This window comes from Rhinatrema bivittatum, chromosome 14 (assembly GCF_901001135.1).
Source record: "Rhinatrema bivittatum chromosome 14, aRhiBiv1.1, whole genome shotgun sequence".
Lineage (NCBI taxonomy): Eukaryota > Metazoa > Chordata > Amphibia > Gymnophiona > Rhinatrematidae > Rhinatrema > Rhinatrema bivittatum.
Window position 1 is genome coordinate 24577667 of NC_042628.1, and position 27807 is coordinate 24605473.

At 42.5% G+C, this 27807-nt stretch overlaps 1 protein-coding gene and 1 long non-coding RNA gene across 6 annotated transcripts; one reads left to right on the forward strand and one right to left on the reverse strand.

The window, feature by feature from the left end:
• The first annotated feature begins 356 nt into the window (after positions 1–356).
• Positions 357–5903, forward strand: LOC115075821. Its single transcript, XR_003852619.1, has 3 exons — positions 357–1179; positions 3047–4214; positions 5798–5903. It is a non-coding gene; the product is annotated as an uncharacterized LOC115075821 (long non-coding RNA).
• On the reverse strand, positions 404–27508 carry RMI2 (RecQ mediated genome instability 2). Of its 5 annotated transcripts, none has more exons than XR_003852616.1 (3): positions 26962–27508; positions 24397–24641; positions 16337–17514 (listed from the first exon to the last, which is right to left on the reverse strand). XR_003852616.1 is itself a non-coding variant. In XM_029576622.1 (2 exons), the coding sequence occupies exons 1-2, from the start codon at positions 27257–27259 to the stop codon at positions 753–755; spliced, it is 327 nt and encodes a 108-aa protein (XP_029432482.1). In that variant the 5' UTR covers positions 27260–27508; the 3' UTR covers positions 404–752. The 5 variants fall into 5 exon arrangements, 2 of the variants coding, with proteins under 2 accessions (XP_029432482.1, XP_029432481.1); XR_003852615.1 differs by having other exon boundaries at positions 16337–17519; XR_003852617.1 differs by lacking the exon at positions 16337–17514 and adding an exon at positions 20900–21930.
• Between the last annotated feature and the right edge of the window lie 299 nt (positions 27509–27807).

Consider the following 27807-nt stretch of genomic DNA (forward strand, 5'->3'; position numbering starts at 1 on the left):
CATGTATTTTCAATTTATATTTCACTTTTTTTGTCTTTTTTGCTTTTAAATAAAAGTAGCAGAGATACTTCCCTTGTGAAGCTCAATGTCCATGGAGGGTGATACCCTTCCACTTATCTTTAGATGCAGTCCAGAGTACAGTTCGACGTGCACGTTTCGCGTCCTGTGCTACTTCAGGAACCTGTCTGGCTGTATTCGCGTGTGCCTAGTTTCCTTCGGTTACACTTTGATATTGCCTCGCGAACGTGAACATTACTTCGTCGCGGTCTGGGAGAAAATTCTCCTGTCTCCCAAACCTAACGTTTATGAAGTAACTGATTTAGGATAAAGGAAAGACTGGAGCCAGCACACAAGCATTTAACTATTACAAGGAAATTATTGCTGGTTGTTTGTGAGTTTGAGACTCAAAGACTTTGTCTAACTAGCTTTTGGGATTAGTCGGATCAAAGCCAAGATTTGAACAATTCCCCCTGACAAGCAGATACATTTTTGTATGCACAGTATTTATCCAGATGATGAAAGGCTATACTTGGAGGCAGGGCAGAACTTTATCTGGTGCGCACAATGTCCAGCTAAAGTTACGCTCACAAGTCTGGTTGGAAAGATACCTGCCATGAAGTTACTGGGGTAAAGTCATGCATGTAATCTGCATCAGACTTATCCAGGTTAAGTCCCACTAAATATCTAGTTAAAAGTTGCATGGATAACTTACTTGCTCTCGCTAGCTCTCTGAATATCAACCTCTCTGTATCCTACAGCAGGTGAACAGTGGTAAGGCGACCTGCGGAGCAAGAAAACCAGATTGTGTTAATGTACTATGAGGATGATGTGATACAATTCTGCTTTAAGTTATGAGATCTGTAATCAAAGATAGAGCCTGGAGATTTCTCAAATCCTCTATTGATATAGATAAATACATATCAATATGCACACACACTTCTTTGTGTGCTGTTTAGCTTGACTGGATCCTATCTTGCACTTACTCTGAAATCTATTAGCCAATCAAAATAAAAGGCAAACTGCTTATAATCGATATGCCCATTCCACATTTATTTGCAGCTTGAACTCAACTGCCTACCAGAAGGATGACAAGACTCATGGTCTTGAGACATATTACACTATGGGAAAGCAAAGAAATAAAGCCGACAGGCGCTTACACTGGCGGTCATGAAGTTAACGGTAGGTACTGTGATTTATCTTTCAAGCACTGTACGCAGCATGTTCCCAAGTTCCTGTACATGAACCTAACCAAACAGGTACACCTTGCACGACTGGAAATACAAGATGTAGATGTGATCCTGTATTTCAAGTGCCGATGGCACATCAGTAATCACAGCATACCAAAATGTACACGTGCAGAACCCTTGCCTCTCACGCGGTGCGCTAAAGTGTAAAGTCTGCGGGAACATTTTACCCACAGACTTTACGTCAATTATTAAAGGGAAAAATTTCCTGTAGAAAAAAAGTACAAGCACAGACCTGTACCTGTTACTTGCGAGAGAACTTTTTTCTGGTGACATTTCATGCGCATGGGCGTAGCTGCGCGCATACACGCGGGAATGCTGACCCCCCCCTCTCCCCAGCTCCACCGCAGGAACATCTCCTCTTTCTGTGTATAAACGCGTGTGTGTACAGACACTGCACGTACACCTTTATGTTAAGAGCCCACTTCCGCACATAAAACACTCTCTTACCGGTGGAAATGCCCTCTGGTGGTCTTTGTGCTTTGAGAAAAAGAATTTCAGATGACGATGCTTTCAGCCACATTGTCTTCAGAGCCTATTCTGTGTAGGTTTTATCTGAAGAAGAGACCCATGTAATCTCAAAGCCTCATGTACAACAGTGTTTCCCCAACCAGTGCGCCGTGGGCATGCTTGTGTGTCTTTTGACCCGATCGGGTGTGCCACAGAAAAAGCCACGGCTGCCTGATGCACCGATCCAGCCCAGCACCCGGGTTCTGCTCTCAGCGCCTCACAGCAACGACTCGCCAGTGGTTGCTCTTAAAACACGTAGGAGCTCCTTTCAGAGAACGCGTCATCATGCAGGCCCCTTCTGCCCCTGGAGTTTTGTAAGTAATGGGAGCATTCGGGGTATGGATAGATGGGCCCTGTTTTGTACAATGCACACAATACATCATGTTCCCCCCCCTCTCCTTGGACTCCTGCCACCCCTCTGCCTTATTCCCAGGATGAGTGAGACAGGGAGAGCGTGCGCTGGGCACTGGATGTGACTCATTCTGAATGGGAGCAGCAGCAATGGTGGTAGCCAAGGCTGCCCGCATCTCCCCCGCTTCTCCCTTCTCCTGCACTTGTATGTAGAGGTCGATCATGACTCCTCACAGCAGGTCACTGGCACCCCCTTCCTCACTGATGCAATGGGAGGGGGGGGGGGCAGGTTTTTCCTAACCTGGCCCAGACCCAGGATTCCCCATTCTCTGAGCACAGGAGCTGAACCGGCTCTAGTAAGGCCCCTACCCCTTAAAAGTTTAAATTCCAGAAAAATAACCCAGAGGGGAATAATCCAGACCAGCCAGTGATGGACTGGAAGGGAGAGCACCCCCCCACCCCCACCCCTGGTCAGGACCACCAAACAGGGCTTGCTGGGCTCCTCGGACTGGGCCTGCAAAACAACAAATGGTAAGCTCCTCTCTGCCTGAACTCTTATGCAAACTCAAAGGACTGCCTCCTCCGCAGGAGGAAGGCCATCCCAGACCCTGCAGAAGGAGGGGCTGCATCCTACGCTTACTGACAGACACCAAACCCGGGGCTTACTGGTCCCAGAACTGAGTGTCTGTTACACATGGAACCACACTGCACATTCTCTTTGACTTGCAATCGTGCTTCTCATTTAGAAATCAAGAATTATCCTTTCAGTATATTGATGAAATGCAAATATTTTAGATGATGATTACAATTGTTTCCTGAAATTTTCTGTTCATGCAAGGCATTGCATTCTCAGTGATGTCCTCAAATACTGAGACTGTCTTGAGCCATAGCAAGCACTTCAGTTTGCAAATGAGATTATATAACTTTTTTTTTTTTTGCAGTGGAGTTTTTCCATCCTTTCCTTCTGTCTTTTCCATGGCAATCCAAATTCAATATAACGTGTCGAACATTCAACTCACAATCAGTGGGATGACATCATTGTTGGTTGGAGTGGCAAAGATCAAGTTCAATGAAGCAAATTAAAAAAAACAGAGTTGAGTTTAATATTAAATATGGTTTGTCAAGATAAAATATGAAAACCATCTGTAAGCACAAAACTTGGCAACAGTACAACAACTGAAAGTTAATGCTGAAGATAACTTAAGCAATAAATGTATTGGCCAATGGCTAGACCTACTACACCTTGTTCTTTGTTTGCTGTTAACCTAGACCAATCAGTCCACAGTCGGTGGTTAATAAATCCTTAACCTTATTCAACAGGAATAAATATCGGTGAGTTATGCCATTTTCTGGCCTCAGTTATGGAATATTTTTCAGCCATCATCCAATTTTGAGGAAATGTGGTTTTGGCACCATTGCACTAAACCTACAATTAAGCAACCAGATGAACAAACCCTGCATTTTAGGGTCATGGCTTTACCTGCCAGAGAAGTGCCACCACCTTCCTAAACTCAGGCCCTGGAAAATGGTTAAAAAAAAAACCCATGAAAAAATAGTCTAAAAGTGTCAGTACATTTATGAGATTATTATTGAAATGTCAGTTTGCTCCATTACTGTAATTAACATGACAATTATCTGGGCATTTCATCTGCACTGAAAACTGGCAAGGAACGATTGGACTGCAGCGTAGGGTTGCCTCATCCATTTAACCTTGCTCTGAAGCAGCTGCCTTTCAGCTCGCTGTCGTAATTACAGTCAGCAGGTAGAGAAATACAAATTAACGTCATACCAGACCCCAGGGGTTTGCATTTTGATATTAATTCTCTAGTGATTGTTATTTTCAATAGGGGCAATCCTTCCTCTGAGCTAGTGCTCAGCCAGTATCGCCATGTAATGCTGAAGGGCCTCTGTGTTGCACTACCTTTGGAGGGAGGAAAAGCCCCTGCATCGATTTTGTATTTTCAAATCTCTGTGCATCATTTTCCAGCAAACGTTTACCAGCCAATAAAGCAGGAGCAGGTGATCGCCCACACTTTGTAACCCACAGCAAGCTGCACCAGCGGAAGTACCTGCATCTTTTCACTTTGAGAACAGTTGCAGAGCCTACAGGTAAAAAGTGCAAGTAGACAGTTTGAAAATTGCCCCCGAAGAGAAAAGAAATTCGCAATACTCCACTGCATTGGATTTCTTCAAAGACTAATGCCACGCAGAGTGGAAATATAATTGCAAAGATTGCAGAGGCAGTGGTAATTATTTGATAGAAAGACGCTAATTTATTTGCAGAAATGGAAACAGTGAACCATATTTTTTGTTCTTTTTTTGTTTGTTTTTATGGAAGAGCAGATTACTTCTACCAGGAACAACAATCAGCATTTTTGTTTGCTTTGCTGATGTATTGATTACCGCCCGCCTCATGACGCCCTGTTCCACATGAAGCCATGTAATTTGCAAAGCATCTTCTTTTAGTGAGACAGTGGAAGTACATTATAGTGTTAGTTTTCCAATATCCAGTAAAAGTTCTTCAACCTGGTCATTTGCTTTTAAGATAACATCTCTCACGTCTTGAATCCATTATTGCTGTAGCATGACAGGCAGTATAGTAATGTATGTTTGCGGTTATGCTGCGCCGGACATCAGGAGATGCCATCATGTGTTGTTCATGAGGAATATTTAGGTTAGTTTTGGTTCGGGTCAGAAAAACCTGCTCTCAACATCTGTTACAAAAATACATAAAAAAAAAATATACTACATCAATGAATCATTCAATTAATAGAAACAAATCAAATATGTAAAAAAGTTACTGTCCACTCCTGAAGTGGCATAAAACTGACATAAAGCTACTGTAGCATAATCTAGAGCAGGATAGGTAAAGTAAGTGGTGACAGTAGCAGGGTTGACAGTGGACTCATGGGTAGGCAACTCCGATCCTCGAGTTCAACAAATTGGCCTGATTTTCAGGTTATCCATAATAAATATATTGCATACAATGGAGGCAATGCATACAAATATATCACTTGCATTTTTATTTTGGATATCCTGAAAACCAGTCCCATTTGTGGCACCTGAGGACCGGAGTTGCCTATCCCTGCTCTAGATTATGCTTTAATCGTTTTACGCCATTTCAGGCGTGGACAGTAAATTTACATATTTGATTTGTTTCTATTAATTTAATGATGCATTGATGTTTTATGTATTTGATGTAGTATACCTTTAAGTATCTTTGTAACAGATGTTGAATGCAGGTTTTTCTGACCCAAAACGAAACTAAATATTCCTCACGAACAATACCTGATTGCATCTCCTGATGTCTGGCACAGCATAACCACAAACATCCATTACTACATTGCCTGTCATACCTTGTCCATAGCTCCAACTCCACTAGAGGGTGAGGGTCAGAAGATGGAGTTGAAGGAGCGAAGGACAAGGCAAGTGGTGACAGTAACATGGGAAGATTGAGGGTGTTGAGCGCCGAATGAAGCGGATGTTAACATATGTTGGCATTACCCCAGAAATGCACTAATCTTCTCCTCTCCACTCCATGTTATCATATCATTGATTTTTTTCCTGGTAAATATACCCTAAAGTAACTCAGTGCCTCACAGATCTTATTTTTCAACAATTTGTATTTTTTGTTTTTTCTTTTATGGATTTTGTTGTTCTGTTTTCACACTCCTTCACCGATGTTTTTCCAGGTTTCTATAGTAACCCAACTGTGGGTGAAGACTGACGGTGCAGTCAATTAGCATTCATCTCCAGCCTGCTTATGAAATGGCGTTTGCTTTAGATGTAGATATTCCACCTTCAGAAGGCAGAGAGCATCAGAAAGGCTTTCCCTGCCTTTGCGGTATGGACAATGTTTATTTGATCAGTTCCCTTCAGTGTATAATCTGGTTTTCATTAATTGGGTACGGTACATAGTGTAGCATCTGCTCTGCTAGCTCTTCCCTGAAGATACTTCTGGGAACAGCTTTTTGAAAGTGATCTCACTTATTAGCTCTTTCCTGGTAAAACAAAAGGGGAACAGTAATTGAATTTCTTGTGTTACTTGTCTGCTTGCAACATCTGAGATGATGCTTCATTCCTGATCTGACTGGTGAAGAGACAGAGTACCTCCGCAGCCACCAGCATTGGCAAGTGCCTTTTTTTTTTTTAAATGAAACAGACACTGAAACAATATAAATATTTTGTGAGATAGGCGATCACGAAGTGCCAGCAGTCAAAATAAAAAATGCTGAGAAAGCGCACCATACAGACATTTGGGGCAATGCATGCAATAAGTCAAAGAACAAAAAAAAAAAAAAAAAAATCTGTGATGTTGGGATCAAATGGCTACATTAGGAGATCCGCAGTGTATTTTTCTCACAGACATATGAAATGGCTTCATTACACTCCTCTACTTGCCCTTGTTTAAACAGCTGCTATTCATTATTCCACTCATACAGGAAGTTTTAGCAGTAAAGAGCTCTAAATGTGATCTGTGGTATCTTTTCCCATCTTTCCAAACTGCATCTCTAAATAGTTCTTATAAAAGAGTCTGTAACAGGAGTATGAACACAGGGAATGGAGTATTGAACATGGTAAAACCAAACTGGAAGGGAGAAGGACAGGCTGATTGAGAGGGCACAGTAGCCTGGGCATAGTGGGGATAAAGAAGCTGAGATCAGCCTTCGCAGCACATCAAAAGATGGGACGCAGCTTCGTGAAAATGCTTGCATTTCAGGACATTTGACTACTACTACTACTACTACTGCCACCATCAGTCTTTGCAGTGCTCCTCCTATACGCGTGCAGGGGCCGATGCAATACAGTGCGCTCACACGAGTGCACTGTTTAACCTGCTGGCGGACACGGGTTAAAGAGTGGCTAATCCACCCCCTAATGCAATAGGGGGATTAGCGCCTATTTACCCCATGACCAACGCAGAGTGAATGAGTTAGTGCTCATCACATGCAAATGCACGGGAACGAGGCTATCACTCATTCACTCCAATGCAAAAAAAATAAATGTGCATCTCAGCATTTTTGCCCCATATTGCAGAATCTCATTTTTTTTCAGACTTAGGCTATTGTAACTCTTCATTACTTGGTCTTCCCGAATGTATATTAAAACCTTTGCAATTATTACAAAATGTCTCAGCTAGATTGTTATTAGGAACTAAGAAATTTGACCATATCCCACCAGTTACCAGTGCAATTTAGAATTTACTATAAAGTATTAAAACTTTGATATTCAAAATTAGTCATTTAAGTGATACTGTTTTGATTGAGGAATCTCTCAATATAAAGCAAATTTACTGCGTATTAAGGTCTCAAAAATCAAGGGCTTTTGGTTGTTCCAAACAATACAGAGCGCATATTTGACGCTGGTAAGATTGTGGGATCGATTTTAAAAGGAGCGCGCGCCTCCATGGGTGCGCAGTTCCTGACGCGCGCACATAGCCGCGCATGTTATAAAATCTCAGGACCGTGTGCACACACATGCCATTTTTAAAATCCATGCGTGCAACGCAAGCGGGTGCCTCCGAACTTTCCGTAAATAAGCACAGCAGTGCAATCGGGTCTCCCCCCTAGTTCCCTCCCCGTCCGCTCCTTAACTGGAGCGGACGGGGAGGGAACTTCTCTCCCCCCCCCCCCCCCCCACTTTGCCTAACCTTCCTTCCTTTTCCCCTCTCCACCCCAACCCCTCCCTATCTGAAATTTTTTAAATATTTTTCTACGTACTGCTCCTCCAGATTACGCGCGCTGGCTCGCACTTCCCTGGAACAGCCAGCCTCTGTCCCAGCCCTTGTGCGTGTAAACCCCGTATTTTACGCGCCTGGGACGCTGAAAATCCACCCTTGTGTGTTTTTCCATAGCTGGGCCTGAGCTCTGGCACTCACTACCTGAGAGATTGCACAATGTAACAGACAGAAAGAGATTCAAATACAAACTAAAAACGCATAGGATCTTGTTTAAAGGTGAGAGGGAGATATGGAGTGAACTAGGAACAAGGGAGAATTTTGGATTACGGTAGTAGCATGAAGGATAAGATGTGATGATTACTCCTACTGTTAATTTTATTGTATTTATTTTTAATAAAATAACTAATACAAATTAAACAACTTATGTTTTAATTTTGACTCACTATTATGAGTTATTTTGTAAACATTGGGATTTCGACATGGAATTACGGTAAATAAAATTTAATAGCCTCCCTTCTTCCCTGTTAGCCCCAACCTTTAAAACCCCGTTGATCTGCCTAGATATTTTTGTTCTACGATGGACGACGTGTACATTATAAAAGTAAAGTTATGGGCCAGGGGACCCCCAGCACGCGCCAAATGCACATTAAGTATTTACGTGCAAATTTCATGGCTAAATCCCGGCACGCCCATGCCCCGCCCACATCCCTCGCCTTTTTTGAACTTTTCATTCGTGCTTGCAGCGGCAAGTATGCACCTATCCGGGCAGCTTTTAATATCTGCTTGGTGCGCACTGGCCTGACATATTTGCACATCCCCTAGGCCTTTAAGAGTACAACGTTTAAAGCCATTTCCATTTTACCCACAGAAACGAGGCCTTTGAAAATTGCCCACTCAATGTGCAGATAAAATGATGACTGCAGTGCACCTACGTGTGGGTGGGTGGGAGGGCAAGGCTGAGGAGGGGCATGCAAACACATGCACACTTTTAAATTCCCAAAATGAAGCCCATAATTTTAGCAGGAAGAAGCAATCCACCCCCAAAGAAAGTGCAGGAACTTTCTCATAGGTAACTTTCAAAGGGATTTTTGTGAGAGGCTACCAGAAAGAAAGAAAATCGTAGATAATCTGTATTATGCAATAAATGCAATACTTGGGTCCTCTGCCCAGATATTGTCTGCATGTAGAAGCAAGGTCCTTAAGTAGGTCAGAAACATATTTCAAAATGCCTTCTTACCTATGTTATTTTGTGATGCTTAGCACCATAGAGACTCCTTTTAACAATAAGAGGTACATTGGACTCTCTCCTTTCATAAGAACAAAAGAACATGCCATACTAGGTCAGACCGAGGGTCCTTCCAAGCCCAGCATCCTGTTTCCAACAGTGGTCAATCCAGGCTTGCAAGTACCCAAACACTAAGTAGATCCCATGCTACTGATGCCAGTAATAGCAGTGGCTATTCCCTAAGTAAACGATTAATAGCAATTAATGGACTTCTCCTCCAAGAACTTATCCAAACCTTTTTTGAACCCAGCTACACTAACTGCACTAACCACATTCTCTGGCAACAAATTCCAGAGCTTAACACAATAGCTGGCTTAAATTATGAAAAATTAAGCAAATTACACCTGTTCAATGATCTTTCTTGTGCTAGGAGAATCTGGTAAAGAAGGAATGGAGTTTAGTGCATGCACTGATGGAAAACAGATGGCTGCAGTCAATACCTCTCTTCATGCTCATGACATAAAAAAAAATAGACTGGGACAAAATTTGTCTTCTACTAATCAGAGGCTGAGTTTATCGGCTCAAGGATGTGGCGAGGCTGCTGTTCAGGTTGAGGTAATGGATCCTTATTAGCAAATACTTCTGAGATTTGGTATTTAAATAAACTAGAAACTACAATGCCAGCAGAATAAGATGATCTGAAATAATGTTTTGCTCCAAGATTTATTGCACTGCAGTATCTTTCCCAGCACTCTCATTTTATGCTGTTGTCAGAAGAGGGGACTGTATTTTGCCACTTATTAATCATTGTTTTGCTACAAATAGAAAACTATCAGCCACAAAACAAAACAGGAAATAGGAATGTGGCTGAATAGGGGAGTGAAACCCATTATTTATCAAAAACAAATAAGTCACTGGGAGGATTAGATCAGAAGTTTTCTAATTCAAGAAATTAAAAAAAGAAAGTAATAGCAAAAGACAAATTAACTGGCAGCAAGGCCAACATGGGCAAAATGGAGCCCAATAACCATCAGAGTGGCCGAGATGTTTGAAGGAAATCTGTGTTGAGCTGGTCTTCCTTTAACTCCTTCTTCTAGCGAGTGCAGAGGGTGAATTAAGGTGAGCATTACAGTTACATTCAGAGATTAACTTGGAAGTGTCATTTGAAAGGAGCATAAGTCCCAGTAGAAATAATTCACATTATTTAACCATGGACAGGAAAAAAAAAAAAAAAGGATGACTTTGAGAAGTCACTTGCAGCTGTTATATTTTCTCAGAAATCAATATATTAATTGTGCAGTGGATTTTCTTGTCATGCACTTTACAGTCCTTACTTACTGGCATCAATTCCCATCCAAAAGTTCGACTTGTGAAGATGCTAAAAAAACCACAAACAAAAAACCCTTAAACTATATCTGGAATTCCAGAAAACTGGGAGTAGTTCTCATCAGTGACTTAAAAGAAATGATTAGTTACTCAATTTGCTGTCATGGAGCATGAACACTAACGATTATAAATGGATTCCTTTATGTATATGTCGTGGTTACAACAGACCAATGTGGTTCGTACAAGGTTATGTTGTATGGCAAAGCTTTTTCCCCCAGAAACTGGCCACCAAAGCCAAGTGACTCCAGTAATCAAATATAGTACATGTTAGGAGAACGTGCAGTATTACAGTGTATAAGAGCCCTGGATCTTAGCATAGCTGTGGTTTATGCATGATTGGATAAACACAATCAGATTTCCCTAATCTGATCAAATTGAGTGAATTCATGGTACAATGGTATAATGGTGTTGCTTGCGGAAATGGTACTAGATGAGAGGGTGTTGTGATATAGTAGGGTATACGCTCTAGGAAGCAATTTGCTAGGGCTGTTGCTGTGGAAGCCACAAAACCTTCATAACCCATAACCACAGAAAAGATTGCTTCAATGGAGCCTGAAGTGGAACCAACTTCATGCCACACCTGTTAAAGCTTAAAAATGCACAGACCCTACATTTCATGCCTGCCAGACCACGCTGGGAGTAAGTGAGAAAATGACCTACGGCAATCCATGTAAGAACAATCTCCATCCTGACAGATGTTATGAAATGTGCGCACACATTCAGAGATTTTCATTTTAATATCGATTTTTGCAAGCATTGAAACACAAAACTAAAAATCACACACAATTCAAACCTATGATATTCATCAATTACTCTACTGCATGGTGGGAGATTTTAAATATTTTTAACTTCAGAGATTACACTCAATCACCTTGAAGGCATCAAGGGAAAAATCTGTCTTTCGGAAACCAAAGATGGTAAGTTTTAAACAGGCATGCGGCAGGAAATTTTAAAAGATGCGTGCCAACGCCGTTACCAGTTTTACCCCAGGTAAGGGATAGGCCTTCCCAACACCCCTAGTTTAAGAGTCTTCCTTCTTCCCCTACCTTTAAAATCTCGCTGATCTATTTGTCTTTATTTTATTATTTACATGTCCGCCGTAGCAGAAGTAAAATGTTTTGCAGCAGGGGGACCCTGGTGCATGCTTGTGCCCATAAGCATTTGTGTGCAAACTTGAAACTGAAATCTAGGAAGGCCAATGCCCCGCCCACACCCTACCTACTCCCCGCCCCTTTTTCAGAACTTTTCATTTTTGCGTGCGCAGCAGGAGCTACGCCCATACCGGGGGTGGCTTTTACAACCCGCTCAGCCTGACATTCGCATAGCTCCTAGTTTTGGCGCACACCAGCCTTTTAAAATTCACCTTTTAATGAATAAGTAACTAGGGAAAACCCAAAAAGGCAACCATATTTGTTCTTGAGATGCATATTACTGGACCTGGTTTCTTTACTTCACCAATTTCTTTCATTTTAATCGTAACAGCTTGGACGGGGGGGGGGCCAGTCATGCCATGAGCCTTCATTTACAAATACTCAATCCCCTCCCCAATCTTTGTCCGCCAACACGACCACAGTCCTTGGACAGGGACCACAGGCTGCAGCTCCTTCCAGAAGTCAAGCCCATGTTTACCCTGCTTCTGGCCCCCAGGTGTGTGCAGGCTGGGAATGCTGCCTCTTGGGCAACCTTGGCCCAAGGATCTGAAGCCAAGCTTGGCAACTGAACCCAGGTCTCCCGGGTCAGCGTGCAGCACTATCCCCAAACGATTGGGCAAGCCCTAACCTGTAGGCCAAAATAGCTCTTTTAATCTATATAAATTCTATACAAAAGAGCTAATCAGTGTAACACACACAGTTCATTATAGGACCAGGTTTGGACGCTGTGATGCTTCTTATACAAAAGTATAATTTGGTATCTAAAAAATAAATAAATACATTGTATTTTTAGTGAATGTTTACCTCCTTAGCATGCTTTATTTTTAATCAATTTTAACTATACTTCCAAGAAAACTCTTGGACAGAAACAAGCAGTGAGGGGAACAGAATTAAATTGCAAACCAAGAAAAGGAAAATATGAAATCAACACTGAAGCAAGCCGGGGGCAGGGGAATCAGTATGCACTACTCCTAGGACATAGTCATATTAAGAGCTCTACGTTGGAACAATAGGCGAGTGCACTACCCTCTTATTACTAAGAAAAGCAGTGAGATGGGAAGGTTCAGAATCTATATCTTGCTGACTGATACTTTACCCCACACTTACAGGGAAAAAAATCAGCCCAAAGAAAGGACACCAAGGGAGAAGTCTATAGGTGTCAATACGAGGAGTGGCCTTTGCTACAGCAGGAAAAGCTTATATTTTGTAATTCAAAAACTGGATCGAGGGATGTTAAAATAAATACATAATAATATTCTGAGAATCCAGTCTATCAGGTTCTAACACAAACATAAGACTTGCCAAGCTGGGTCAGACCAAAAGTCCATCAAGCCCAGCATCCTGTTTCCAACAGTGGCCATGCCAGGTCATGAGTAGCTGGCAGGATCATAAGGGATAGATAAAGTCAAAGCTGCTTATCCCAAGAATAAGCAGTGGATTTCTGCAACTCCACCTTAATAATGGTTTATGGACTTTTCCTCCAGGTACTTGTCTCAATCTTTTTAAATACAGCTACACTATTAGCTTTCACCACATCCTCTGGCAACAAATTCCAGAGCTTGATTATGCATGGAATAAAAAAATATTTTATTAGTTTTAAAGAGTAAAAAAAACAAAAACCCAAAACAAAACCTGATTTCACATTTACTCATTCCAGACCTCTTTCATATCTCCCCTTGGCCATCTCTTCTCTAAACTGAAGAATCCTAACCTCTTTAGCCTTTCTTCTGGGGGGAATCGTTCCATCCCCCTTTATCATTTTGGTCACCCTTCTCTGTACCTTTTTTTTTGTTTTTCCTTTTGAGATATGGTGATCAGACACGCACATGATATTCAAGAAGAGGTCGCACTAGGGATTGTTAACAAAATTAACAATCAAAAGGTACCAGTACTGGTTTCTCCTCTCCCCTTTCAATAAATTGGATCAAATTCAGGAAATCCAATGCCACAATTATTCTGATTCTGCTCTTTCAGGTTTGTTTGTTTTTTTAATTTTTAAAAAGGAGGCAAATAAACTTTGGAAATCTTTAACAGCTATATGATGGAAGTCTTAAATAGGTCCAAGGGTACAACCAGAGACAATTTAAGAAAGAAAATTAATCTCACGGTATAACATCTGGCCAAATTTTCCAGTCTCTCTCTTTTGTCATGTAGAAGAAAGTTATCTTTAATTAAAAGTTCTTCTTTATCTTATACATTCTTTAAGACACTTTCAAAAGTATCAGTCTGTTTCATCTTAATCCCCAAGTCAGATTTCTGCTTAGAACTAATTGAGTTGATATTCCTTTCATCTGAAAAGACTTTTCCAAGACCTGCAATAGCATATCCCATAGGTTGTCCAAACTGAATACCTGCAGTTTTAACAGATGCACAGCTGAGGAAAGACCAACAAGATCCTGAGAAGCAGAGTTTACAGACACCTCAGGGGTAAAACCCAACAGTAGCAGCTGTGGATTGGATTTGCCAAACCTTCCTCTACTTTCAGACACTCCTTGTGCCACCCTCATTCTAAAGCCACTAGCAGACTTGCGGGCCAGTGCTGGCGTCACAGTTTCACTACCCAATGCTCCTGCAGTTGGTGTGCTGCTCAAGGTTGGAGGAAACTCCAACCACTGTTACTGCCATCTTGGCCAACCCTAGGGGCTGGATGAGTTTTTATTTTATTTATTTAACTATTTATTTATATTCCACCTTTTGGCATTTCAAAGCGGATTCCATTCAGGTACTGTAGGTATTTCCTTGTCCCCAGAGGACTTACACTCTTTGTACCTGAGGCAATAGAGGGTAAAGTCATTTGCACAAGGGGCAACAATGGGATTTGAACCCAGGTATCCCTTGTTCACAGCCCTACTGCTCTAAGCACTAGGCCACTCCTCCATACCTCATCAGCTCAGGACCTAAAGAAGGTTCCCGAGCGTCAACGACTCACTTCCCCCGTCAAGAACCGCATAGGGCTGTCACCAGGCAATTTAGCATTTTGGGGGCATAGGATTAAGTGCCTGATAGCTCCATCTAAGGAAGATCGGGGGGGGGGGGGGGGAGAAATCAGGTGGAAACCAAGCCTTCCCCTTACATTTGGCCATCATGCCAAAGTTATTGAGAAAATCAGTGAGCGTGCCCTCTTCCTCTGCTTCCACCCACATTTAAAAAAAAAAAAGTGTTTAAACTTGAATAAACCTAACAAGAATACATGTGCATTAGTAAACAAAGAAAACAGTATTGCACTTTGACTAATTCTCAAAAATCCTGATATAGAGTGGTGTTCATTCAGACAGATTCATATAAGTTAGAGATTGTGCTCAAATCCCACTTGAACCTGGACAGCTGTTGTGGATTGTAAGACAGTAAATGGAATTTGCATGATGCCTCATGAGCCTGTTTATAGCCCTGGGACAGACTGTTTTGTTTAGCATTGTTCCTTTGTAAAATAAATGGGAAAGATTTTGAAAATTAAGCCTCCATAAGTTTTGGGTTTTTTTTCACCTCCAGTCCCAGGGCACCAGAAGTAATTACAGCATCGTAAGGCTTGGGGTTCATGATTATGGGCCTCATTTTCTAAAGTATCACAGGCCTGCCATACTTTAGGAAATGAGGGGCGGGGGGCCGAAACGGAGGGGGCGGTCCTGCGCTAGACGGCAGCGATCGCACCGCCGTGGTGCGATCGCTGCCGGTTTTGCACCCAATAGCGCCACCATAGAAGGTGTAGCTATTGGGCGCAAACTAGGATGCGAAAAGGGCCTTACCTTTTCGTCGTCCACAGAGTCAGCCCCAGTGATGCGCCGACTCCGCCCCCATCTTGGTTTCGCATGCAATCCTTCAGGAAAATGACCCCCTTAGTGTCTTATTACAGTCTTAGCAATGGTATTTTCCTATTCTGCTACCTATAAAATGCACCACACCACATCCTTACATACCCACCCCTTCATTCTCTCAAAGATGCACACCAGGCAGCACTTTTGGGATAGAAATCTAACTGCGAGTGGTGTATACATTGGTACCAAACTGTAGAAATTAGCCAAAAAAAAAAAAATCTAAACTTCAGGTGACACTGGTTAGGTGTGGAGTTTTGGATCACAGTCCAAGGCTGCATGAAAACCGTCTGGAGCAACTTGAAGTTGGCAGTTCAATACTAGTGAAATAAATAATTTGATTGCTGATTAATGGTGCCATTCTGAAAACTGTGTGGGCAGGTGCAAGGTATTTTACCTACAGATCTTGCACCAGTTTTCACAGAGATCTGCAGCTGCTTTTTCTATGGATACTTTTTGTAAGTGAAGTTAGGCAGACTGTGGCCTCCCCCCGCAGCCCAGGAACGCCACCACCAAAATACTCTTTACCCACATACAGGACAAGCATTTTTCAAGAAGTCCTTGACCCAAGTAAATGGATTTTGAAAACCATCCCGTGAAACAAAAGACAAATCACTCACGGCAGCATTCACTGCCTGTTCTAAGCTGGAAACGTGACCTTTAAACACGGTGTGCCTTGCTCCGAAGCACAGAGGGCAGCTCCATTCACTGCAGAGCTGCTCGCGCGATTAAGAGAAAACATATGTGGCACATAACACCACATTCGCAGATAGTACAAGCCCGGTTTCCATCATAAAGAAGTTGAAATGATCAACATTTTCTTTTTTTTATTAATTTGCATTATATACAATATCAAGCAAAAAATGTGAAAGGCAATATAACAGAGCTATGCCTACATAAAGAAAAGAAAAACTCTGTAGTATAGATTTACAACATAGCAGAGCAAATCAAATCCCCCCCCCCCCCCCCCCCCCCCCAAATCTGATTCTAATAACTGCTCCATCAAAGTAGAAGGTTCCATACCAAGACAATATATAAAATATTTAGTTACGGGCTGGATTATGCTAGTTCTAAAGCAGATGACTCGGCCAACGGGGGATCTCACATCCTTCTTTGCATCGAGCTGGGGAAGGACCAAAGAATACAGACTTACTGGACTGGAATTTGACAATACGTTTGCAGGGATATTGTAAGCACGAGGTCCAAGGCACAGAGCTGTCTGCGTCTCTTGAGTGCTCCTGGATGTGTCTGGGAACACTAACATTACAATTAAAAAAAAGGAAACGTTTCTAACCTGAAGGAAAAAAAAAAAAAAAGAAGGAAAAAACCATAGGAAGAATAGTTCCCTGGCGAAGTCCAATGCCAAAGAAAGGAACAAAGTAGCAGACGACTCTTCAGATTTTTCCAAAAATTCTGTTTGGTTTAAACAAAAATCAGCTTCTTGACCAAGACCAAGAGCCCTATCTTTGGACCACTTCCCTTTTTTAATATGGCATAAATTCTAGAAATTGGTGGAATATTCTGTTCTGAAATTAACCCATTCTTTAATGAATGTTACATAAATCAATAGGTGTAATGGAAGGAAGTTTGGGGAAATTAATCAATCATAAACAACATCTCTTGTCTTCAACATACTTATCTAACGACAGAACTCAAATTGTTTTGCACCCCGAAAGAAAGAGTATTTTCAGCTTTTTGCAAACCATTCTAAAACCCGTTCTGCCAGCGAAACCACAGTGGCAATCGATTTTCATGCAGACTTGAGAAGTTGCACAGAAAGACTGTTCCCCCAGTGCTACCAAGCCTTCCCAAAGAGATTCCTGTCCTGAACCAGACATAACAGTACCTTCCACCATGGGGGCTCCAACAGGGTCTTCAGCTCCTCCACTGCACTCTGCATTTCTCCAGAAATCATCCGACGCCAGAGTTCCAGGGGAAACAAGGAGGAGGGGTCATACATTGCAGAAACGCAGCCACTGTCTCACTCACTCCCAGTTGCTCCGACCTCTACATCATCATCGGTCCATGTCGGGGCAGCTGCGTCCCCATATGGACGGTGGAGCCCTATATACTCTGGGCTTACGGTAGTATCAAAGCCAGGGACACCTCAACAGGCCTCAACGGCGTTCTCCAATGGTGACTTCCCGAGTTGAACATCCTGACCTCAAATTTAAACAAGAAAAAAATATATATATCATTTACCATGTGCTGAAAATACTAAAATGCCCTATGAGAAATTTTATACATGTAGCCCCCATCCTGGTGTATATAAAATGATGGGAAGGCTTTCTCTAGTTGTAGAAAGGTCCTTCTCTCAAATTTATTTAGTGGATTCAGAAGTTAGGTCATGCAGATGGTGACATGGACCTGAACAGAGACAGCAGGGGGAGAGCTCTCAACTCTTCCGTTGACTGGACAGGGGGACACCATCCTATTCCCCTCCTTGAATTCTGGCCCCTCTACTATTGCCTTAGTACTGGCACTGATAAGATGGGGAAGGTTCAGCGAAGGCCTGCACTATAGAGTAAACAAGCCGAAGATGGAATCTAGAAGGAAAAAGGGGGAATTACAGATATTTAGCAGGCTTCAAATAAGGGAGCAGAAGGTAGCATTTTCCATAGAATGATAAGCTCAAGCACAGGAAGGGCACCTTACACAGCTACAGGGAGGGTCCTTCAAAAACGCAAGAAAACATTTTGTTCACAGAGGTGGTTTACACCTGCAGCAGGCTTCCAGCAGACATGTAAAGGAGCCAAAAACAGCAGCAGAATCCAAGCATGTTCTGAACACACACACACACAAAGGATCTTAGCAATAGGACAGGGGAAGGGAGTAAGACGGCCATGGATTGAGTGTGGGTCCTGGTGGCAGCAGGGAAGGCAAGTATAAATGGGTAGCCCAAGTGATCCTTATCGGAGGAAAGAAAAGACAGATCTTTTAAATTGGGAGTGTGATAAATACTGCTTTGGTAATGTAACTGATTTCTCCTGCAACTGCTTCCGCAGCCGACTCCATCTACTTGCATTAACTCACCGACAGTCTGAGAAGCTGCAGCGCTGGCCAGTATTCTAATTACTTTATGAACAAAGTGTTCAACTGAACCTAATGAATTGTACATTTATTAATAAATGGCACTTTAGTACAGCCAACAATGCATTATCATTAATATTTCAAAATGTATCTTGCGTCTCCATCATGAATTCTCTAAGCCACCCACCAAGTGCTTACTCTCAGAAAGTTAATCCGATTTACCATCCCAAACTGTAGCTTTTCCAATCTTTGAGATTAATGCATTGATATTACTTTTTTTTAGGCTGAAAAAAAACCTTTTGCTGCATTTGTCTCCTTACATGTTTGTTAGAAATTTGCATAGCAGCGGCTAGTTTTGAGTTGAACTCGCTTAAGTCCTGGAAAAAGGTTATTTGGCAGGTGTGGCAAACAAAAATAAACATATCCTATATTTTAAAAAATGAATCTCAAAAGACCCTGCACCTCTCACCAAAACTATAGTATTTTAGACTTGCCCCCTTTTTTAAATCACTACTACTTTTTTTTTTTTTTTTAAGTGCTATTAAACATATCCAGAGCCGTACCGACACATAAGACAGTCCCTGCTCCATGGCACTTCCAATTTAGTCAAGACAAAACACACATGCCAAGTCTGTGGGAAGTGAATTTATTGTACAGAAGTGTTTAGAATTAAAGAGCAGCCTAAAAAAAGGTGAGTTTTTAGACCAGACTTTAACACAGCCAGAGCGCGCATGACCTGCTGAATCCGGAAGTCTCTTCCAGGCAGAGTTGGCAGTGTGGAGGGCACAGAAGAGAGCCCAGTATCTTATTGGCTTTATTATAATTATTAATCTCATCCCTTTCCCCATATCCTGTCACTGTCCTGATGACACCAACATCTGGAATTAGTACACAGACCATGTTCCCATCATGGCAGCTTGAACCAAGGACAAAAAGCAACCAACACTTCCCTACGTTTTAAGCATTCCACTGCCTCATCTGAAGATGCTCCAATCCACTCATGCATTCCCAGCTCCATAGGAAGCAATGAAGGAACAGGATGCAGAAAAGAAAAAAAAATGTCCAGACCTCCAGCATTCCAGAGATTATAAACAATTATGTTTAGAAAGAGACAATATTATCAATCTCTGCATTCCACTGCTCTGTAGCTTTAGGCTCCACTCCTATACATTCGTGTACGATACAAAGGGGGTTTTAAGGTTAGAAGAACTGCCCTCAGTCACCAGTGTCATCCTCAGGCTCCTCTCTTGCAGCACGTGGCCCCTCACGGAAGCATTGTGTATTCTGCAGCTATACGGGAGACACTGGGGGATAGCACCCAACCGTGCCATCCAGCCTACAGATATGCTCTCGAAAGCTAGTCAAGAAAAAATGGATTTAGTCCAATAAAAAGGTATATATATCATTTCTGTATAGATGTCACAAACAGGCCCCACAGTTTTCAAAATTAGAACTGGAACAAACAAAGGAAAGAGGTGGTGTGAGAGTTGCTGTATACCCTGGTTTTGGGTGATGATCTCTATAGTGTGAAGTAGGAGTGTGACGTGTGTACATCAGCTCATGCAATAACGATCTGAGTGAAAGCAGTCATGCTGCAAAGTAACAGCAAGAGTGATTCATGGTTGCTAATTTATCTCTAGAATTTAATTAGGGAGTCTGTTTTCTGATCTCTGGGCAGTTTTGGAAAGCTGTAATACCATAAATGTGCATTTGTGCGTTCAATGACAAGAAAGATAAAGTGTAAAAAGGTTTGCATGCATAGTGCATGTGTGTAAGAGGTGTTAAGAGAGTGAAAAGTGTTAAGTTACAAATAAAATGAAAAACAAGTTTAGATTTAGATAAGGGATATGTTGTGAACAGGGCCAGTGCAAGGGTAGTAGGTGCCCTGGGCAAACCTTACAGCTTGGCACCCCCTCCCCATACACAATTTTAAATTATGCTTTATAATTGATTTTACATGAAAAATAACGTTCTGAGGTAAAAATATACATGTGATAGTTACATGCACTGTTGGGATGCCAACAAGAAAACCCTACAACTTGGAATTCATATGGCATTAGATCTATTGTACATGTTTTGTGTGGGCATGGTCCTCCCGTATCACAGTACTATCTGCCAACACTCAAAGAATAACAACAACCCTACCCTTGAAAAGGAATACTGCAAATATTACACCAGAATCTAAAATATCATACACCTCCTATCAGGAAGACAAAACAGGCCAAGCTATGACAGATCCCTACAGAGAAACCCCATGCTAACAGAATGCTTCATCTCAGTCTTTGCATGCAGAACACAAACCCTCACCAAATACAGAATAAAGCCACCATAAAGTATCAGACAAAAACTGAACTGTAAAACGCATCACGCCAGACTCTATACAGTGCAACACTGGAAAACCAAAAATGTCACCATTCCTCATGAAACAAAATCAAGATATATAAGCCATTGATCATATTAGGAAAATCATACTAAAAAATTTCAAAACAGCTGATGAATAGAATATCCAATAATTAAATGCTCATGCAAATTTTGAAAGCTTTACCAAACACCAATAAAATATTTCAAAACAGCAGACATACCCAACCACCACCCAATAACTAAAAAGACGGATAAAAAGTCTCCCACTTTCTCTACCTGGGAACTTTTAATTTTCAGTCTGAGTTAGTCCTAGATGAGTGGGGAGAGGCAGTGGCTGCGATGCCCCGCCTTTCTCATCTCTCTCTCACATACACACACGGTCTCCTCTACATGCTTTCACACACACATGCTCTCTCCCCACACACGTTTTACTCTCCCTCCTAGGTTTAGGCAGGCCTTGGACTTCCGCGGCATCAGGCAGCCTCCACTGTCTTCCTTGTTGAGCAGAGATGCTTCCTCTTCAGCTGCGCGGCACAGCCGACCCTGCAAAGCTATTTCTAGTTCGCCCAGAGCTTCCACCAGCCCTGGTTGTGAATGTTGTGTGGACTAACATAGTCATTACCATAGGATAAAGCTGTTAAGGTTTTTTGTTTTTAATCCCCAGTGGGAAATGCAGCTTTTGCCTGGAAAACTTTAAGCAACCTCTAAAAGACTGATAAAAATGAGTAGGTATTATCCATTAGAGCAAGAGAGGAAGGACTGTTGTAATTTTCCGGACAATTTAGACAGCATTATAAATCACAACTCTATACCAGCCTCAACCAGGGGGTAAATATCTTCTGATCTGAGCACTGTAAGAAGCAAATAAAAGGCACATATAAGATCCTGCCAGGTACTTGTGACCTGGATTGGCCACTATTGGAAGCAGGATACAGGGCTGGATGGTCCAACACAGGATAGTGATTCTTATGTCTGTGGTGGGAGCTTGTAATGGCACATTCCTCGTGTACATCCCAAATATCTTCTCAGGCCGTGACAAATTTTCCTTTTATGAAGAAAACCTTCAAGTGTCACTACTTTGAATTTTCGCCCATGAGACCAAAAACATTGTGGATGTCTCAAGCACTTTGCATCTAAAGATCAATTACTGTTCATGTGATTATCCAGCAGGTGGCGCCAACTCCTAGAGAAAAGACAACTCAAATTGGTAATAAGAGAAGCTAGGAATAGCAAGCTATTTTTGGCTTTATAGATTTGTTTTATGCACCACTATTCCTTATATTTTTACATTTTTATTATGTAATAAAATATTCACTTTAGTTTAGGCCCAGCCTTTTATAATCATCTTTGTATGCTGCACCTATTCATCTTAATCATGTGCCCTTATGATATCTATAAGCAGAGCTGGAAATTTCCTAGACACCTAAATTTAGTGCTGCGCCTGCCATTTTCCACCTCTGACATCAGTCATCCACAGAATAAGTGGCGACCTGAAGCTATAGGCACCTTCCACATCTGCTCAACGCCTGCAGTCTCCGCTGCCCTCAGCTCCTCCTTAACCCCTCTCCCCAAGCAAAAAACAGCAGCAGCCACCAGCACTCTGCCTCCCCTGCTAGAAACAAGAGACCATTATTGCTGAGATGTATGGATTTAGGGTTCTGTCATTCCTAGATACTGGTGGTGGGTGTTGCCTTCCTCCCACCCCCAAGGATGACCCTGTCTCCCAACTTCAGGCCTCAGTTTATTTAAAAATGTATGCATCGCTTTTCAGCATTACTAAGCAATTTACATTCAAAATATAAATAAGATTAAATATAGACATTATACATCATAAATAATTTAACACCTCACTAAAAACATACAGCTAGTAAAAATAAGAAATAAATTGTCTCAACTGGCTCTGAATAACTATATAATAAAACCATGCACTAGTTAACAAGCTGTGGGGTCTTATAGATTAAAACCTTGCTCAGACATGCCTGCAGTATCTTTCACAGGCACCAGCGTGCTGCTGCTGCTGTCTGGGCCTGATTACCCCCTCCAGCGTCTTTACTACAGCTTGACCCAGGCCCCACAGCAAGTTCAGAGCATGGCCTGGGAGCTCTTGCACCCTGACAGGCCCAGGGTTTCCATGGTAACAAGAAACCAAAGCAAGAAGCGGGGGCGAGCCTGTACGCTGATGAGAGCTCCCAGGCCCTGCGCCGAATTTTCTGCAAAATCCTTTGATGACCTCCACATTGCCTATAGCCACCCCCCTTTACAAATCTGTTCCTAAGCAAATCATTGTGAAACCGAACGTTGTAATGGAACAAACTGACAAAAGAAAGAGCAACAAATCACCAAGACCAAATAGTATTCACACCACAAGTTCTGAAATGACTCAACTATGAAATTGCAGATTTGTTACCAGTTATCTGTAACCTATCAATAAAACCAGCTGCTTATTCCTAAAAACCAGAGAGTAGCGTGGGAAGATGATTTTAGACAGTTGGCTAGATCTCTGGAAGACTTTGTACCGCGAATAGACAGCTATGGATCAGAACAGGCTAATGATTGATGAGGATGAATCAATATATTGCACGGGATTTGGGTACAAAGATTGTATAAAGGCAGGACACTATCACCATTTGTTCCCTGCATTCCTGAGATATTCTGGCAATAAAGAGCTGGGATGGCCCCAAGGAACATCTGGTATCTCTGGGGACATCAACGACCAAACCAAGGGCTGGACCAGTGGCAAGGCTGCACACGCATGTGGAGAACCCTTCAAAGGCTTCTGGCTCCCTGTTCGGCATAGGACAGGTGTTGCTGTGTTTACAGCCCCTGGGAGTCTGGGTCAGCGCACCACAGAAACAGTGGTCACATTTAATGCCCATGATTGCAGGGTTGCAGGAGAAGTCCTGGTGCATGGGCTCCAGCCAAAAGACTATCATTGCAATGAGTAAGTTAGCGCAGAAGGGATATAAAAAGGGAAAAAAAAAAAGAGACCCATGTCACAAATGAAAGCTCTTGGTGCCTGAGCCCTGACGTTGACTGAGATGGAATCTCAAAGAAGCAGGAGGAAAAAAAAAAGTCAATTAAAAAAAAATTGTTTAAAAGGCTATATTTTCTTCTTAAAACTTTTTGCAATATAGTGGCATTTTCTTCTCCTTCAATGCATAAATTATGAAACCAGTGTAGCAAACAGTGTAAGCCTTACCAAGTACCGTGAACAACTCAGCTTGGTAATGCAGTGGGTTGTGCAGTAGGTTAAGGATCCCTTAACGCTGGGCTGAAACTAGTGGATCAGACCATTTCTGAAAACAGACTGTGAGGGGTATCCTGTTATGTAACACACAGGAGCCGCCCAAAGAGGCCGGCAAGATGTCAACAGCCCATATAAAACATCTTTTTGTTGGTCATTTGATAACGTCACATGCTGCAAAATATTTATTTCCTTCCTCACCAGTATAGCCATTAGTACCATTACTGCTATTGCTTCCACTGGCATCACAAAACTCATTTACACCTATTCATACTGCCGGCCAATCAGGAAATTCCACCGCACCACCAACTTTCCATCGGGTCGGGGGACCAGCAAATGCGAAAGCTTTAAAGCACTGATCCTTTACAGGATATAATCTGTTTACAGTCTGGTCTACAAACTCACATCCACTGATCGAAGAAAGGGTTCCAGCTTCATCCAAAAGCTACATCTGTCTTTTCAAAATGTTTCTCCTCCTTTTGACTAAATCTGTATAGATTTCTAGGGGATATGGTTGTGTAAATCCTTCACTTCCAGTTCCCACATTCTTTTGTGCACAGGATTAGCAGTAAGATCTGTCATCTTCACAGCCCGCAGCATAGGTTCTGGGCTGCAGGACTGAACCATCCCCATTACCATCACATACTTTCCTGCAAACAAGAAATAAAAGATCATTTAATATCAGTATTGGTAGATTGGTTTGGTGTTTGTTTCTTAATACACCATTGCTGTCAGGATTATAATTATAAAAGCATTGGGGTAACCTACACAGAATGGTTATCACAACCCTAAACAGTAGCAGTACGATCGCATTAGGATTCCAATAAGGCAGGGGTAATCTCTACGGAGCGGCAATTACAAATCTAACAGTGGTACAGCTATATTGGTTATCCAAGAAAATAACCTAAACAGAATGACTCTAGTTAAAGCCCAAACATCAATGAGCATGGGGAAGTCGGAAGCTTTGGTCAACAGCCTCACAAATGTTGTGGCTATGTGGATTATTCAAAACTTGATAAACCATGGAAGTGGGCCAGATGTTGAATTAAGTTGGCCGTATAAGATGGCAAGGCCTGAAATAGCCTACCAGCAGAAGTTATGAAAGCCAGCACATTATCAGCACATTATCTCAGTTATGGCCAGACTATGGCCATGACTGAGATAATGACCTGATCTATCATCCGTATTAACAACATGGGGATAGGGGAAGCAGGAGCTGGTATTGGTTTAATTATGGGATATGCTCATCTACTCAAAGTGATAAAGAATCAGAAGAAACTCAACTGGACAAACAAAACAGGCCAATTGGTCTTTACCTGCTTGTCATTTACTATATTACTCTATTAGCTACCGCTGCTCCAACACTAAAAGTAAAAAATGGTCTCTATCATACGCTCCCTGTTATTTAATCCTTAGGTTGGTCATTTTTTTACTTAATACATGAACTGTGAGCTACTGCCCATTAAACACTTAACCTTAAGTTACAAAACAGAAATGTCTTAGGAATTATTCCTCTTCACACAGAATCCATGCAGTATGCTTCTGTGACCCCCTCCCCTGCTGGTCTCATTTTTCCTAGCTTCCATACCCCAGTCCCCTTTAGGTCAGTCGCTGTCATCTCTCTCTCTGTCCTCCCCTGAGGTGGCTGCTGCCAATTACCTCTCTTAGGGTAACAGCCACCACTATTATTGTTGTCAGGCTATGGCTTGGATCGGCTTCTTTCAGCCACATCCTTGTGCCCGTAATCTCGGCTCTCTGTTGCTGCAGTAGCAGAAGTTAAGGTTGACACAGGCAAGCAGTCTGCCACAATTCTACCTCAGGATAGTGACGGGCCTGGTTCTGTATGCAAAATGACACACATTTGTCACAAAGAGCTAAAAAACGAGCCAAACAATGGGACCCATGTAATAAGACCCGCGGTGAAATTGGTACTAGTTGTCTGTGCGTGTTTTTGTTTTTTTTTAGCACGCGCGGCAAAAGCAGGCACCTCTGCAGGATGTAATAAAGGTCATGTATGCAAATGAGATGCACGCAGAAAATCCATGATAAAGTAAAACGCTCACTCAAGGTTGTAATGTAATAAATTGCACAGAAACCCACATTAATATGATGACCCATGAGCGATTCTTGGAGCAAAAGCCTTCCCCTTTCATAAAACAGTGAAGTAATAGTAGTCCAGGAACAGGATTAAAGGTGGGTAGAGCAGTGTCTAACCCCTTCATGTTCTGTCTCTGATCGCGTGGTAGCTATACTGGCGGATTCTAGTAAGCATGGGAAATGCAGCAGAGATTTCTTCAGCCAACCCACAAAATATACCATAGCATCTGGAAAAAGTGATGGTAATCAATGATTACCCTACCCTGAGCTACACAGACACACAACCATACAGATGCCAGCAATGGCACAAACTGGCCTCTAGACACCCACTTTGACTTAACTCCTGCCCTGACCCAGATGCTAAAAAACCCTGCACTAAGGATGCAGGGCTCCCTGCATAGCCAATGAATAGTTAATGCCTCCTTGGCATACCATTTACATGCACTCATGCAAAACCAACCACTGGTTTATGCACATTTTCCCCAAGCTGCACATTATTACATACAGACGCAAGACTAGCATGGGAAACGCACACGCAAACACTCAAATACGTGCAAAAACCCACAGCAGCTTTAGCGCACCTTATTACATCAGCCCCAATGTCTGCAGGATATGCCACCAGCAGATATTACATCTATAGGTGATTTATATTTCTCCATTTAAAAAAAAAAGCCACTGCAGAGAGATCTCATGTTAAATGTATGCCAGCAGAGAGGTTGCTCATGTTAACAAACCGAGCAATTTGATTGGCTGCGCATTCTATGACGTTCCATGAAACAGTAATAAGAGCCACTCTGGCAACCACCTCTTCCGTTCTGTTGCCCCCTCCCCCGAATGCTTCTCTCCACCAAAACGCCGAGCGAGGCGCCTTACCTGGAATCAAACAAGGCGCCCCCTTCGGCACGGTGTCCACGCCGGAGACGGTGAAGGTGCCCGTGTCGTCCTGTAACCTCACCGTCGTGCCGTGCTCGGGCCTCACCTCCAGCACCGTGCCCTGCATCCACACCATCGTCACCTCCACGGCTCCCCTCCCGTCTCTGCTCAGCCAGCAGGAGGGCCGCCCCGCAGCACCATCCGCCGGCGCACAGAGCACGCAGCGCCTGAGCGGCTCCGCCAGCATCTTCACGGGAGGGCAACGGCCCCTGAAGATGCAGCCACCCGCCGCTTCCATCGTTCTCCTTCCCCAAGTTGCTCCCAACTTCCTGGTCAGGAACCAAAAAGTGGCGCTAAAAGCGAAACGTCACTGTCGTGAGATCTAACCAATGGCAGAAGCGGAGCGAGTCGGCGCTGACCAATCATAACCGGGCGGGGAGACGGCTTTCGGAGAGGCCTCTGTTGGCATGGCAACTACGATTTTAAACTGGAGTGGGGTCGGGCTCTCGTATTACCCCATTGAATAAAACGTCTCGGCTCTTAATATGGCATGCAGAGTGGGATTAAGACGTACTGGAAGTCTCACGCTCTGTCAAATTTAAGAGGCCCCATAGCATTATCAAAATAAAGAAAACTTAAAAATTGTAATAATTTGTATTTAGAGCGCAAAGCTATGTCAAATTTAAGAGGGCCCATTGCATTACCCCCAAAATATGCAATTTAAAATATAGGAAAGTTTTGTAGGTAGAGGTCCCTCCTAATCTGAGTACCTAAAGTGTTTCTAAAATATTCCCTAAATTGGTCATTGGTGAGATGGCACAGTTGTGATATCTGATGGTCCGAGTT

Bases quoted from the DNA above. Each gene is read 5' to 3' on its own strand.
- RMI2 (XM_029576621.1), bottom strand. From the start codon at position 27,259: ATGGAAGCGGCGGGTGGCTGCATCTTCAGGGGCCGTTGCCCTCCCGTG. The intron at 24,642-26,961 runs GTAAGGCGCCTC...TCTTGTTTGCAG, and splicing joins GGCGCCTTGTTTGATTCCAG to GAAAGTATGTGATGGTAATG.